This window comes from Bufo bufo, chromosome 1, assembly GCF_905171765.1.
Source record: "Bufo bufo chromosome 1, aBufBuf1.1, whole genome shotgun sequence".
NCBI lineage: Eukaryota > Metazoa > Chordata > Amphibia > Anura > Bufonidae > Bufo > Bufo bufo.
In genome coordinates this window covers 590,708,544-590,723,581 of record NC_053389.1, presented here as the reverse complement: position 1 = coordinate 590,723,581, position 15,038 = coordinate 590,708,544, and the positions used below count along the sequence as shown (strand labels likewise).

The 15,038-nt window shown below is 42.9% G+C and overlaps 1 protein-coding gene across 3 annotated transcripts in view; it reads left to right on the top strand.

The window, feature by feature from the left end:
- Nucleotides 1-14,204, top strand: part of MEST — a 36,511-nt gene extending 22,307 nt beyond the window's left edge. For all 3 annotated transcript variants that reach the window (XM_040413425.1, XM_040413427.1, XM_040413426.1), the window contains exons 3-12: nt 21-100; nt 1,480-1,557; nt 2,118-2,254; nt 3,056-3,114; nt 3,662-3,702; nt 7,271-7,341; nt 8,378-8,479; nt 8,897-8,973; nt 9,561-9,624; nt 13,773-14,204. In XM_040413425.1, coding sequence (XP_040269359.1) covers nt 21-100; nt 1,480-1,557; nt 2,118-2,254; nt 3,056-3,114; nt 3,662-3,702; nt 7,271-7,341; nt 8,378-8,479; nt 8,897-8,973; nt 9,561-9,624; nt 13,773-13,890 — 827 coding nt within the window. In that variant the 3' untranslated portion in view covers nt 13,891-14,204. The remainder of the gene's footprint in view (nt 1-20; nt 101-1,479; nt 1,558-2,117; nt 2,255-3,055; nt 3,115-3,661; nt 3,703-7,270; nt 7,342-8,377; nt 8,480-8,896; nt 8,974-9,560; nt 9,625-13,772) is intronic.
- Nucleotides 14,205-15,038: the final 834 nt, after the last annotated feature.

Genomic DNA, 15,038 nt, shown 5'->3' with positions numbered 1-15,038 from the left:
TATTTTTTTTACATTTTAAGAATCTTGGGGAGCTGTGGGAAGCTCAGATGTGGTGATTATTTTACATGGATTCCCAACATCAAGCTACGACTGGTACAAGGTAAATCTAATGTGTTTTATATAAAAGTGTGCTGCACCAGATACAATGCAGTTTATACATAAATCACAGTTGTGAAATGTCTCAAAAACGTGGGCCATATTCTTCTCTGAAAGTTGGCAGTTTACCATTGAATCCCGTTTGAGCAGCTCACAAGGAACTTGTAATTCTTCCTGATTCTTCCAATGTTCAGCTGTATCTGCCATTGAATCACCCTAAAAGTGTCCATACACATTAGAAAGAAGTTGATGGTTCAATAGCAAATGAACAACCATCTGCTGAAACGATCAGTTCGCTGAAACGGCTATACACATTTTAGTCCATATTGGTTGTTACAGTTGTTCAAGCTGTGGTGATGCATGGTACTCAGTGCAGAATCCATAGACTACATACATGGTCAAACTTTGAGGTCCTCTTTTTTGCTTGTAAAACAGTAAAAATCTATAAATAAAGTATATTTAAAAAATTATCAAGGCGTGTCTAACAGTTTAAAATATTTATTGAAAGGGAATCTGTCCTCACACACCTGGAAATACAACCCTTTGTGCAGATGAAAGAAACACACTTGGTCCCATGTTGATATGTGGCTCCATTTGCACAGTTTCTATGACAGCCCCCCTACTCAATTTGACTGACCGAGCCAGGCAGTGTAGACATAATCATACCTGGCCTTGAAATCTCGTGGCTGTGCAGTATAGGGCTGGAGATTCCATATGCCTGGCCATGTACTGCATAGCCATGAGATTTCAGGGCCAGGCATGATTACATCTACACTGCCTGGTCCTGTCAGTGGGGCGGGGGGCTGGCTGCTACAGAAACTGACTGGAGCTTCAGGTGCAGTGGCCACATCCTAGGTATTCATCTGCATAACCTACAAAGGCACATATCAACATGCGCTCATCTGCACAGTCAAAGGGTTGATATGAACTATAGACTAATGGGTATTGCCAGCTTGAAGGTGTTATCCAATAGTACAGATATCCCCCACAATGCCAGTGCCCCTCTTATAGATGATACTTACATGCGTCCTTCCGGATCCCTGCATGGCCACCGCTACATCTCCCCGTCGCACGAATCAAAACATCCGGCGACGGGGGTGAGCAGCCAATAGCAGATTGTGACAGTGATCAGCCTCCCTAGCATCACGGCCAGCTGCTCCCCCCCCCCCCCCCCCCCCCATCGCCAGATGTTTTTATCCATACAATGGGGAGATGTAGCGGTGGCCATGCAGGAGTCCGGAGGGATGCGGGTGCTGGGCCCTGGGCATTGTGGGGGATATTTGTACTATTGGATAACCTCTTTAAGGCACTGCCCCTTATATTTTCATAAATTACTTTTATTGTGTCATGGTCTTCATAGTTTTGTATTGTATCCAATTGCAGATCTGGGAAGGGCTAACACAAAGATTTCAAAGAGTGATTGCCCTGGACTTCATAGGCTTTGGTTTTAGTGACAAGCCAGTAAGTACAGCAGGTCATGTGTTGTATAGTATTCAGGGTCTATCTTCATCATTGTTTCCCAAAAATAACTATAAATGATTTTCTTCATGTTTTATCATCGCTTTAATTTTGCATTATAAGTATTTGTCGTTTGTGCATGCCTAGTTGTCCTTGCTGCATTTTTTGTCTTAATTTCTCTTTTTTACTCTTTTGCTGGACCTACATAGAGAAGCATACTTACCTGCTTTCTGCAGCAGGGTTCGGCCCCTCTGGTCCACCGCTGCTTTGCTGTGTTCCCGCTCAGCAACTTCTAGTTTGACGAGGATCACGAGTGCCACTAGAGCCAATTATTGGCCAGTCATCGGCCGCAGTGGTACCTGTGATTTGCACCAAACCGGATGTTGACGAGCAAAACCAGAGTGCGGCTTCTGAAGGTAGATTCTCCAAATTATTATTATTATTTTTTTAGTTTATCTTAAACTCTATCCGTTGCATATAGCATATGGTCTACATCAGGATTTTTTATTTTATTTTTTACAAATTTGAGGTTTGATCTGTTTATAATAATATTAATTTTGCAGAGATTCCACCGCTATTCCATTTTTGAGCAGGCCAGTATCGTGGAAGCACTGATCAGTCACCTTGGCTTAACAGATCAAAAAGTGAACTTACTTTCTCATGATTATGGAGATACTGTCGCCCAGGAATTGCTTTATAGGTCAGTACTATACCCGCCATAATTACATGTAGGTTTTTATTTGTGTTTGTTATGGTGTTTTCAGAAAAACACCCCAGTGTTTGTGGCAGTTTTCGAGCCGAAGCCAGCAGTGTATTCAAAAGGAATGGAGAAATAACAAGGAAGGACTTATATTTATCCTTCCTGCTGGATTCATTTCTGAATATGGGTCAAAAAACTGCTTCAAAAGCTACCACAAAAAGCTTTGTGGGGTACCACCCTAAAAGTACAGCCACACATGGTATAAATGCTGTGGCAAATCCGAAGCTTTTTACGGTATCAGCAATGTGGATAGGATTTTTATGAAATATCCACATGGTGTAAAAACAAAAACAAAAAAAAAAACACAGCATAAACTGAAATTTTAAATCCACAACATGTCAATTTATGCTGCGGATTTCCACTGCCGATTTCAACCTTTGTAATTTATAGGGTGATATCCACACAAAATCCGTAACAAATCTGCAGCACAAATTCTGCCCTGTATGGCTGTATCCTAAAGGTGGAAATAAAACCTAGCTTTTAGCTATGCTCCATGCATGCCCCCAATTTTTTACCAAATACCACTCGCACACCAGTGGCTGTGGCTTAGTAGAAGATAGAAGGGGGTTGACCTCTGGAACAGTGCTGAACATAACTATTCCAGAGCTCCCCATCTTTCTTGTGTTGGTCACAACAGTCATGCAGCACTTGGTTGTATCTTAGGAGGCATGTATGGCTCCAAAACTATAGCCAAAAACTGCATTTTCACATTTAGAACTTGCCTATGTTGTTTTTCCTTAGGTATGAACACCAAAGACAAGGACATATTAACATCGGTAGTTTGTGTCTCTCTAATGGAGGTAAGACGATTTGACGCACCTAGGCCAGCTCTGAGAAGCTGCTGTGTTGTACTGCACTGTCCGTAGCTCTGTATATTAGGATGTTAGGGACTAGATGTATTTAGTAATAACTAGCAGTGCAGTATCAATTCATATTTCTAATTTCTCTTATAGGGAAATGATGGCTGCTTAACTCTACTATATGCTTAAAACATTTTGTGGTTCCGTATTATTATTTCTTTTACATCTTTTTAAAATAATTGCTTATTATATTCCATAAAGTTCTAGGTGTATCCATTTATCCTTACAAGCTGAGTTCCTTAACATCCAGTTTGGCTATGTGGCTTACATTGAACAGTTAGGGTATATGATTCATGTGCACAGCCAACTTTACTTATATAACTGATAAATACTATGTGGAATTTTAGTTCTGGTGGAACTGCAGTGACTTCTGTAAAACGTATATATACTTTATAAAGACATATCTCTTTCTGTGTGCATGTTGTAGGTGTTCCATGGCTTGCAAGAGGGCAGATTCTTTGCTAATATGTTCCTTTTTAATTTGCAGGAATCTTCCCAGAGACACATCACCCCAGATTAATTCAGAAGGTTGGTTCTTGAATGGTTTCTAGCAAAATCATTGTTAGATATTCCACATGTGATGATCCTGAAGAACAAAAGCTATTCTTTCATTAACACTACTGACGGACCTTAGAGTGTACCCCAGTTTCAAAGGGTTTTCCTCTGAATAAGTAATCAGTGCGGGTCCGACACCTGGGACCCCTGCCGATCAGCTGTTTGAGAAGGCAGCGGCCTTCTCTCAGCTTGAACGTGCCATCACATGGCCTAGGCAATCGGTCACAGTGCCATAGAAGTGAATGAGGCTGAGCTGCAACACCAAGCACAGCCGCTATCAAATGGACAGTGCTGCCTTTGGTTTGCTGAAAGAAGGCTGCAGAGCTACTGCGAGCCCCAGTTCCTTCTTGAACATCTGATCGGCGGGGGTCACAGGTGTCAGACCCCCACGATCAGAAACTGATGACCTATGCAGAGGATAGGTTATCAGTATAAGGGCTTGTTCACACGAACGTGTGAAACCCCTGCTGTGGACTGCAAATTGCGGTCCGCAATGCACGGGCACCATCCGTGGGGCAGGAGCATGGGGATCGCAGAACCATACACTTGAATGGGTCTGCAATCCTTCAGTTCCGCAAAAATATAGAGCATGTTCTATCTTTTTGCTGGGTGGTAGCATGGAACGGAACGCCAGAAAGCACTCCGTAGTGCTTCCGTAGTGTTTCGTTCCACACCGTTCCAGATTTGCGGACCCATTGAAATGAATGGGTCCGCATCCGTGATGCAGAATGGCAATGGAACGGTGCCTGTGTATTGCGGATCTGCAAATGCAGTCCGCAATACAGCAATGGGCATCACACGTTCGTGTGAACGAGCCCTAAATCTCCCGGAAAACCCCTTTGAAAAAAACAATACTGTTGAGCCCTTTTGCGCTTTCTATTGGTGGAGTTCTCCATGCCTTGGCCCCTACTAATAGTAACTTTTGACATTATATTGGCTTTTAGTCGCAACTGGCATTTTAACCACACTCTCACCGGGTTTCCAAGAAGGAGATGTGGTGTGGGTGGGGGCATCAGTACTGGCACATTTATCATTATTTACGGCAGTAACTGGCTTAAATAATGGCTGAAATCTACGGCAGCTCAGTACATTTCAGTCTACCGCACAGACTGCCAGAAGAGGCATTTAATTTATCAAGAGGCCTTCTCATAAATTAGAAGCCTGCCTTGGCAAGACTGGAGCAGCATACGTCTGTCTTGATAAATCAGGGGCTATATGTTCTATAAGTAGAGGTACACTGTCATCCACAGCCAACACCTCTCAGAACCTGTCACCACCAAGTGCACTGCACTCTGCAGGCAGGTGGAGATTGATATATAAATTTGTGGAAAAAGATTCAGCAAAACTTATATACACTCACCTAAAGAATTATTAGGAACACCTGTTCTATTTCTCATGAATGAAATTATCTAGTCAACCAATCACATGGCAGTTGCTTCAATGCATTTAGGGGGGTGGTCCTGGTCAAGACAATCTCCTGAACTCCAAACTGAATGACAGAATGGGAAAGAAAGGTGATTTAAGCAATTTTGAGCGTGGCATGGTTGTTGGTGCCAGACGGGCCGGTCTGAGTATTTCACAATCTGCTCAGTTACTGGGATTTTCACGCACAACCATTTCTAGGGTTTACAAAGAATGGTGTGAAAAGGGAAAAACATCCAGTATGCGGCAGTCCTGTGGGCAAAAATGCCTTGTGGATGCTAGAGGTCAGAGGAGAATGGGCCGACTGATTCAAGCTGATAGAAGAGCAACGTTGACTGAAATAACCACTCGTTACAACCGAGGTATGCAGCAAAGCATTTGTGAAGCCACAACACGCACAACCTTGAGGCGGATGGGCTACAACAGCAGAAGACCCCACCGGGTACCACTCATCTCCACTACAAATAGGAAAAAGAGGCTACAATTTGCACAAGCTCACCAAAATTGGACTGTTGAAGACTGGAAAAATGTTGCCTGGTCTGATGAGTCTCGATTTCTGTTAAGACATTCAAATGGTAGAGTCCGAATTTGGCGTAAAAAGAATGAGAACATGTATCCATCCTCTGATGGCTACTTCCAGCAGGATAATGCACCATGTCACAAAGCTCGAATCATTTCAAATTGGTTTCTTGAACATGACAATGAGTTCACTGTACTAAAATGGCCCGCACAGTCACCAGATCTCAACTCAATAGAGCATCTTTGGGATGTGGTGGAACGGGAGCTTCGTGCCCTGGATGTGCATCCCTCAAATCTCCATCAACTGCAAGATGCTATCCTATCAATATGGGCCAACATTTCTAAAGAATGCTATCAGCACCTTGTTGAATCAATGCCACGTAGAATTAAGGCAGTTCTGAAGGCAAAAGGGGGTCCAACACCGTACTAGTATGGTGTTCCTAATAATTCTTTAGGTGAGTGTATATTTAAATCTCTGCTCTTTCCGAGTTCATTTGTACACTGGGGCCATTTTATTAATGACTGACAGCTATGTGTACACACTTAAGGGTATATTAGACACCCCGATCACGCAGGTGATTGTCAGGACGGAAATGTTCCCTCCCTACACAAAATGAGGAGGAGCGATCGCTATGCCATCGCTCGTCCCCATGCTGTACAGTGGTTTGCCAGCGGCAGATCGTAATTAGACAGCACAATCTGCCGCCTGCAAATCCTGATCTTTCAGCATTGTGCAATCGGTGGTAGTATTACACTGCAAGATGATCGCCAATGAGTGTTCACGGGCTGAAAATCTGCCCATCTAAGGCTACTTTCACACTAGCGTTTCTATTTTCCAGTATTGAGATCCATCATAGGGTCTCAATACCGGGAAAAAAAACGCTTCCGTTTTGTCCCCATTCATTGTCAATGGGGACAGAACGTAACTAAACAGAACGGAGTGCACAAGAATGCATTTCGTTCCGTTTGGTTGCGCTCTCATACCGGAGAAAAAAAACGCAGCATGAAGACTGATCAGTTTTCTCTGACACAATAGAAAACTGACCCGTCCCCCATTGACTTTCAATGGAGTTAATGACGGATCCGTCTGGGCTATGTTAAAGATAATACAACCGGATCCGTTCATAACAGATGCAGATGGTTGTATTGTCAGTAACAGGAGCGTTTTTGCTGAATCCTGCCGGATCTAGCAAAAACGGTAGTGTGAAAGTAGCCTAATACACCCTTTGCACAGAGAATACCATCTGTCACTGATAACAGCCAAATGCAGATCAGAAAGAGCTGATTAAAACGTATAAAATTACAAATTGTATTGACTCTTTTCCCACAAGACTACCGTATATATCAAGAGGCTCGTCTCCTTCTCCTCCATGACATGCTTCCTGCAGATACAACTGCATTTTGTGCTGACAAAAACATCTATCTGAATTTAGGCCAACACTGAGATTGTGCTTCTTGCTAAAGTCTGTATTTCATTAGTAGAAGGGTTTGGAAACTTACAATGATTTAGGCGGGGATCCAAAGATTTGTGAAGTAACATTCAGGTCACTCAGGCTGTTCAGTCTTACATTATAGCAAATATTTCTTTCCCTACCAACAGCTGCTGAAAGATGGTGGGATTTTTTCACCAATACTAACTAGACTGATGAACTTTTACTTCTTTAGCAAAGGGTAAGTAAATTAAAGATGTATATAATAAAAAAATATATATATTCCAGCCTGGTCAAGCTGAATGGGTGTATAGTAATGAAGCAAAGGTATGAAAGTGAAATATCATCATATCTGTTTTATATTTACTCTGCATCTCCCTTTGGCTACATGCACACGACCAAATGTGTTTCGCGGATCCGCAAAAAAAATTAAAACGGATGACATCCGTATGCCATTAGTTTTTTTTTTTGCGGATCCATTGTAACAATGCCTAAAACGGACAAGAATAGGACATGTTATATTTTTTTGCCGGGGCTACGGAACGGACATACAGATGCGGACAGCACACGGTGTGCTGTCCGCTTTTTTTGCAGACCCATTAAAATGAATGGGTCCGCATCCTATCCGCAAAAAAAACTGAGCGGACACGGAAACAAAATACGTTTGTGTGCATGAGGCCTTTCTGGTTACTTCAGTGGTGCTGGCCATGGCTGCATTCTCTTCCTTCTCCCACACATTTTGTTATTGGGCAATACAGGGTAAAAAAAAATGACATAGCCGTCCTCTTAAAAACTGAACTATATTCCTTTGGAAACAAATATTAGAAGTGTGGTAAATTGCACATTGTTAATGTAATATATTTGTAGAGGCTCATGGACACGAACTTATTTTTGGTCCGCATCCAATCCGCGTTTTTTGCCGGTCGGATGTGGTTGCATTTACTTCAGTGGGCCCGCAAAAGATACAGACAGCACACCTGTGTGCTATCTGTTTGTCCGTTCCGCTGCCCCGCAAAAAATAGAGCATGTCCCATTCTTGTCTGTTTTATGGACTAGGATAGGACCGTTCTATAAAGGGCAGGACGTTCCGTTCCACAAAATGCGGAATGCACACGTCTGGTATTCGTGTTTTGCAAAAACAGCAACAGCTATGTGCATTAGCCCTAAAACAAATCTATGACATAGGAATTTTAATCATCAGAAAATAACAATTTCTAATACTTAGTAGATGATGATATTAGTTGCCTGACCACGATTTCCTGCTTTTGCATCGGCAGTATCGGTGAGGTATTTGGACCTTATACTCAGCCTTCAGACACTGAATACTGGGATATGTGGACTGCCCTCAGGATCAACGATGGCAATCTAGTAGTAGACAGGTAAAGCATAGTAAACTTACTTGACATTGCATTGGTTTTTATTAGCCCCACACCAAAGCTTACACCAGTGCTGCTGGTTCTCCTGGAAAGTTCAGTAGGCCTCCCAGAAGAACAGGCTGTTCTGCAAAGCCAAGTGACTGCTTCTCAAAGCCAAGTCAAAGGTTGTGCATGTGAAAATTTAACGATTTAGCTTGTGTAGTTTAGTGTATTTAGGGGGGCATTTAACAATTTTCCGCTTAGTGTGCCACCCACAAGTTGTGCTTGAAAGATATTTCTCAAAATAGGCAAGTATGGATGACATGTACTAGATCAAATGAAGTCATAGTTTCATTTAACATGTACTACATGGTCTTACCAGTTGGATTTAAAGGGATATCCAAAGTATATATTTTTTTATAACCTCAATTTGGCTCTTAGTATTTTACAGTATATAAACCAGCGCAGAAAGTACAGAGAACGCTGGGTGGGAGCTTTGACCAATTCATCGGTTCCATGTGAGTATTCCTTCTATGTTCTACGAACAGGGCAACTTTCTCTTGAAAAAAACCCAAAAACCTAGATGCCATAATAACAGTAGAAGATAAGACGGTGAAGTATATTTAGAAATCTGATAATACAGCACTTGTTTCCTGTACCAAACTGGAATATCACAAGACCAGCATTATCAGAAAAGTGCTAAATTTACTCCACTTTTCTTCTTTACTTAGAAGTCCCAGTTATATTATTGCTCTCCATGCACAGGGTCAGCTTTATTGTAGCCTTTCATTTCTATATAGGCCATTTTTTTGCAGTCATAATATGGGCTTATTAAAGCCCCCCATGGTGCTACTGAACTAAAAATGCATCTTATGGAAATCTGTAGCTGCCAAAATCTAATTTACCTGAATAGGGCTGTTCTGGATGAGGGTGGAGTTGGCCAAGACCATAGAGTAGCATTGTCTTGAGCTACTTGGGAGTCAGAATAAAAACTACAGATTTCAATTTATCACACAATGATAATTTATGGACCTGTTTCTCAAATTTAACATCATCAAACATTTACAAAATTGTTTACTTTACAATTTGCTTTCTGTATCCATAGTGCATTTAATTTATGGACCACTGGATCCAGTCAATCCCCATCCTGAATTCTTGGATCAATACAAGTAAGTCCAACTACTTTTTAATTATAAACCACATCATATACAGCTCCATTCTATAACATAGGTGAGCAGCACAGGCCAAAACAGTATCATGGCAGCATGATAAAGAGAGGCGCAATGTACAGAGAAAATAATCGCTCGTAAATAAAGAGAGAGGGATTTCAGTATGGAGCATCACTATTCACTTAAAGGGGTTGTGTCACTTCAGCAAATGGCATTTATCATGTAGACAAAGGTAATACAAGCCACTTACTAATGTACTGTGATTGTCCATATTGCTTCCTTTGCTGGCTGGATTCATTTTTCCTTCACATTGTAGACTTTTCGTATCCAGGGGTTACAACCACCCTGCAATCCGGCAGCGGTGGCTGTGCTTGCACAATATAGGAAAAAGAGCCGGCCTATGCACACTGCCATGGTCCAGGCCACCAGAGAGGCCAGTGATTTTTCCTATAGTGTGCAAGCACGACCACAGCTCCTGAATTGCAGGGTGGCCGTAACCATGGAAACTAGCAGTGCATAATGTGATGGAATAATGAATCCAGCCAGCAAAGGGAACAATATGGACAATCACAATACATTAGTTAAGCTACTTTCACACTACCGTTTTTTTCGGATCAGTCATGGATCTGCAAAAACGCTTCCGTTACAATACAACCGCATGCATCCGTCATGAACGGATCCGGTTGTATTATGTCTTCTATAGCCATGACGGATCCGTCTTGAACACCATTGAAATTCAATGGGGGACGGATCCGTTTTCTATTGTGCCAGAGAAAACTGATCCGTCCACATTGACTTACATTGTGTGCCAGGACGGATCCGTTTGGCTCCGCTTCGTCAGGCGGACAGAAAAACGCTGCAGGCAGGGTTTTGGTGTCCGCCTCCAAAGCGGAATGGTGACTGATCGGAGGCAAACTGATGCATTCTGAGCGGATCCTTTTCCATTCAGAATGCATTAGGGCAAAACTGATCAGTTTTGGACCGCTTGTGAGAGCCCATGACGGATCTCACAAACGGAAAGCCAAAACGCGAGTGTGAAAGTAGCCTAAGTGCCTTGTATTACCTTTCTCTACATGATAAATGCCATTTGCTGAAGTGACACAACTCCTTTAACACTACAGTACACACAGAAATTCTAGATTTGGAATTTACATCAGTATTACAAAGCCCCCAACTTGATAGCAAAATTCATAAGCTAAATAGTCTGACATGTTTTGTGTGGAAGCTTTAACTGGCTTGCATAGAAGCCTGATCTCAACACCCTCAAACTCCATTGGAGTGAACTAAAACGGTGAAAGACAGAGAACCCGACATTTTGTCAGGGTTCCCAACATCCTCTTCAGATATTGTTTTCTTTAAACTAAACGAAAAATCATGGATGATTTTACAGGCATACACCACATCCTAATGCCCCAGGTGAATTTTTTTTCCCTTCATGAGACTTCTTAAAGAAGGTATATGATGTAAATTGTAGTGAAGGTAATATTCTTACCGATGTCTGTATTTGTGAGTTATAACCTCCCTTCTGATCCTCAGCTGTGTCATGTGACCAACACTCTGCCTCTCCAACTGACAAAGGACAGGAAGTCAGTTACTTCTCTATTCATTCATATGGGATAGAGGCCTCATGCACACGACCGTATGTATTTTCAAGTCCGCAAAAAATACGGATGATGGCCGTGTGCATTCCGTATTTTGCGGAACAGAACAGCTGGCCCCTAATAGAACAGTCCTATCCTTGTCCGTAATGCAGACAATAATAGGAAATGTTGTATTTTTTTGGGGAACGGAAGTATGGACATACGGAAACGGAATGCACACGGAGTAGCTTCCGTTTTTTTTTGCGGACCCATTGAAATTAAATGGTTCCGCATACGGTCCGCAAAAAAAAGGTACAGACGGAAAGAAAATAAGTCCATGTGCATGAGACCCGAGAGTGAGGATCCCATAGGAATACACAGAGAAACTGGCTTCCTGTCTACACGTTAGATGTAGAGAGTCAGAATGTTGGTCACATTAAACAGCTGAGGATCAGAAGGGAGATTATAATTTACAGATATAGTCTCTTCACTAGTTACATCATGTACCTTTATAACAGGTTACAGAATAAACCTTTTTGTGGGAGTGCTTCTTTAAATTCATTTACGTTCAGTCCCCCACATAAATCCAGGAGCATTCTTCATTGTTGCTGGTGGTGGCTTTTGAACACAGGGAAGCTTGAGGTGAAGGCTCTGGATGAGACGACTCCTTATGCATCCCTCTGTTCAGTAACCACCACCAATTGGCAAGAATGCTCTTGGTTGCCTCTGTACTGTCCTCCTATAGAAAAATGTAATTTAAAGCCATGGCATCTAGAGTTATAAATTCAAGTACACTACTTTGTACACAGTGGGACTGAGCTGGTCGCAGAAAAAGCGGAGGACACTGGATGAACTATAGAGAGGACTGAAAGATAAAATAATACCCCTTTCTTCTCTCTCCTCATTGTGTCCTCCACTGTCCACATGACACAGCATGTCCTGTACTGGCACATAGGCAGTAAAAACGTAAAAAAATAAAATGCAGTTTTATTTTTTTTTGTGGACTGTCTATAAGGCCTCATGCACACGACCGTTGTTTGGGTCCGCATCTGAGCCGCCGGCTCGGATGCGGACCCAATCACTTCAATGGGGCCGCAAAAGATGCGGACAGCACTCCATGTGCTGTCCGCATCCGTTGCTCCGTTCCGTGGCCCCGGAAAAAAAAAAAGAACAGTCCGTTTTGCGGACAAGAATAGGCATTTCTACAATGGGCCGCCCGTTCCATTCCGCAAATTGCGAAAGGCAAACTGGCGGCTTCCGTTTTTTGCGGATCCGTGGTTTGCGGACCGCAAAAAACGGAACGGTCGTGTGCATGAGGCCTAAATCTGCGTTTTACCTATTATCAGTGCCCAAACCTCTCATTCTAGTGGATCAATAAATAGCTGAAAGCACATATTGATGTGATGTTGGGGTTAAAGGGTAGGGCAGTGCAAAGATATTGATGCCCTATCCTCAGTATAGGTCATCAATGTCAGATTGTCAAGGGTCCGACTTCCAGCACCCCTGCTGAATGGGATGAACAGTTGTAATTACACCGCGCGGCCACTGCAGATGAGACGGCACACAGGTAGTTTTAAAGCTGAAGCAGAGCTCGCATGAGCACCGCCATCCGTTTAAAGAGGTAATTGAAGGGGGTGCTAGGAGTCGGACTCCAGCTGATATGATAAGGGATGAGCGAATCGACTTCGGATGAAACATCCGAAGTCGATTCGCATAAAACTTCGTCCCAGTACTGTACGGAGCAGGAGCTCCATACAGTATTAGAATGTATTGGCACCGATGAGCCGAAGTTATTGCTTTGCGAAGTCTCACGAGACTTCGGGTAATAACTTCATAAATTAATTTGTACTATTAAAAACCATTTGCCGAACCTGAGTTTGGTGCCAAAGTAGTACCTGGAACCGAACCAGAGTTCGGTACAAAGGTTTTTTACAGTACAAATTAATTTATGAAGTTATTACCCGAACGAAGCAATAACTTCGGCTCATCGGAGCCAATACATTCTAATACTGTATGGAGTGCTCAACATTGCACAGAAGCCTGATCTCAACACCCCTTAAACTCCATTGGAGTGAACTTGAAGGAGTTCTGCAGTTTTTTTAAACTAATGATCTATCCTCTGGATAGATCATCAACATCTGATCGGCGGGGGTCCGACACCCGGGACCCCTGCCGATCAGCTGTTTGAGAAGGCAGCGGCGCTGGCAGTAGTGCAGCGGCCTTCTTGCTGTTGACCGCAGGCCCAGTGACGTCACGACTAGTATCAATGGCCTCGGCGGGGCTAATCTCCATTCAAGTGAACAGAGATTAGCCCCGCCCAGGCCATTGATACTATTCGTGACGTCACTGGGCCTGCGGTAAACAGCAAAAAAGGCCGCGGCGCTACTGCCAGCGCAGCTGCCCTCTCAAATAGCTGATCGGCAGGCGTCCCGGGTGTCGGACCCCCGCCAATCAGATGCTGATGATCTATCTAGAGGATAGATCATCAGTTTAAAAAAAAACTGCAGAACCCCTTTAACTGAAAGTTTAGGATTATATAAGCTCTAAAAGCTTTTATTTTCCATGTAGGAAACTTATTCCCAAGTCAACCTTTACTGTACTGGATGATCACATCAGTCACTACCCTCAGCTGGAGGACCCCACTGGATTCCTGAATGCTTATCTAAACTTTATCAATTCATTTTGAGCCACAAAGAACAAGTTAACTTGGTGTCTATTTCATCCTGTGTGAATATGGAGCTCTGTTAAAGCAATAACAATCCTTTCTACACAACGGGCTCCTGACTTGCTCTGGACTAAAACACCAGCAGTGACCCCAGCCAGACATGTCTCAGGGATAGTCTTTAACACTGTATGTACCTACAATATATTTTTAACTGACTAAGTGTTTTATGTTATTCCTGGAGTACTGGAGAAATTGCATGTTCCGAATCCAATCAGTATTTTAAAAGCCACTGTCATTTGTGATGATTACAGACAGTATAGCTGTTGGGAATGCCAGCACAGTAAGAAGGTTTATGACTCTTCATGTTTTGAGGGATTTATTTTAAGCACATTAAGCCATATAGCGAGTGCACCAAAAGCACTACAGTGTTTTCACCATTGTGAAAACACTGTAGCGATTCTGATCTTGTTTTAAAGATTAGACTGACAGCTTCCAAACAAGAAGATGCCTATAGCAGATTCCAATCCGGAGATATAAGTGGCTAAAGCAGCCCTCCCCCTGATGCTGCTGCCCGAACTCTGCAGACAGCCAACACTCTATGCTGCAAGCGTCATGGTTACCTAGGCAACTCTGGCGCACTTCAGCTCCAGCAAGCCCTCAAGTGCTGAGGGGCCATCCGGCCAGTGCATAAACATAGTGATTGCGGACTATAAGGCCCCTTTCACACGGGCGTCGCGGACAAGATGCAGGTGTGTTGCGGGAAAATGCGCGATTTTTCCGCGCGACTGCAAAGCGGTTTAATGCGTTTTGCACGCGCGTGAGAAAAATCGGCATGTTTGGTACCCAGACCCGAACTTCTTCACAGAAGTTCGGGTTTGGGTTAGGTGTTTTGTAGATTTTATTATTTTCCCTTATAACATGGTTATAAGGGAAAATAATAGCATTCTTAATACAGAATGCTTACTAAAATGTCCATTGAGGGGTTAAAAATAATAAACAAATTTAACTCACCCCATCCACTTAATCGCGTAGCGGATCTCCTCTTCTTTCTACTTTCTTCAGGACCTTTGATGACGTCACTGTGCTCATCAGAGCACAGTGACGTCACCACAGGTCCTTTTCATCAAAAAATAAAGAAGACATGCCAGGCTGAGTATTCAAGTGGATTA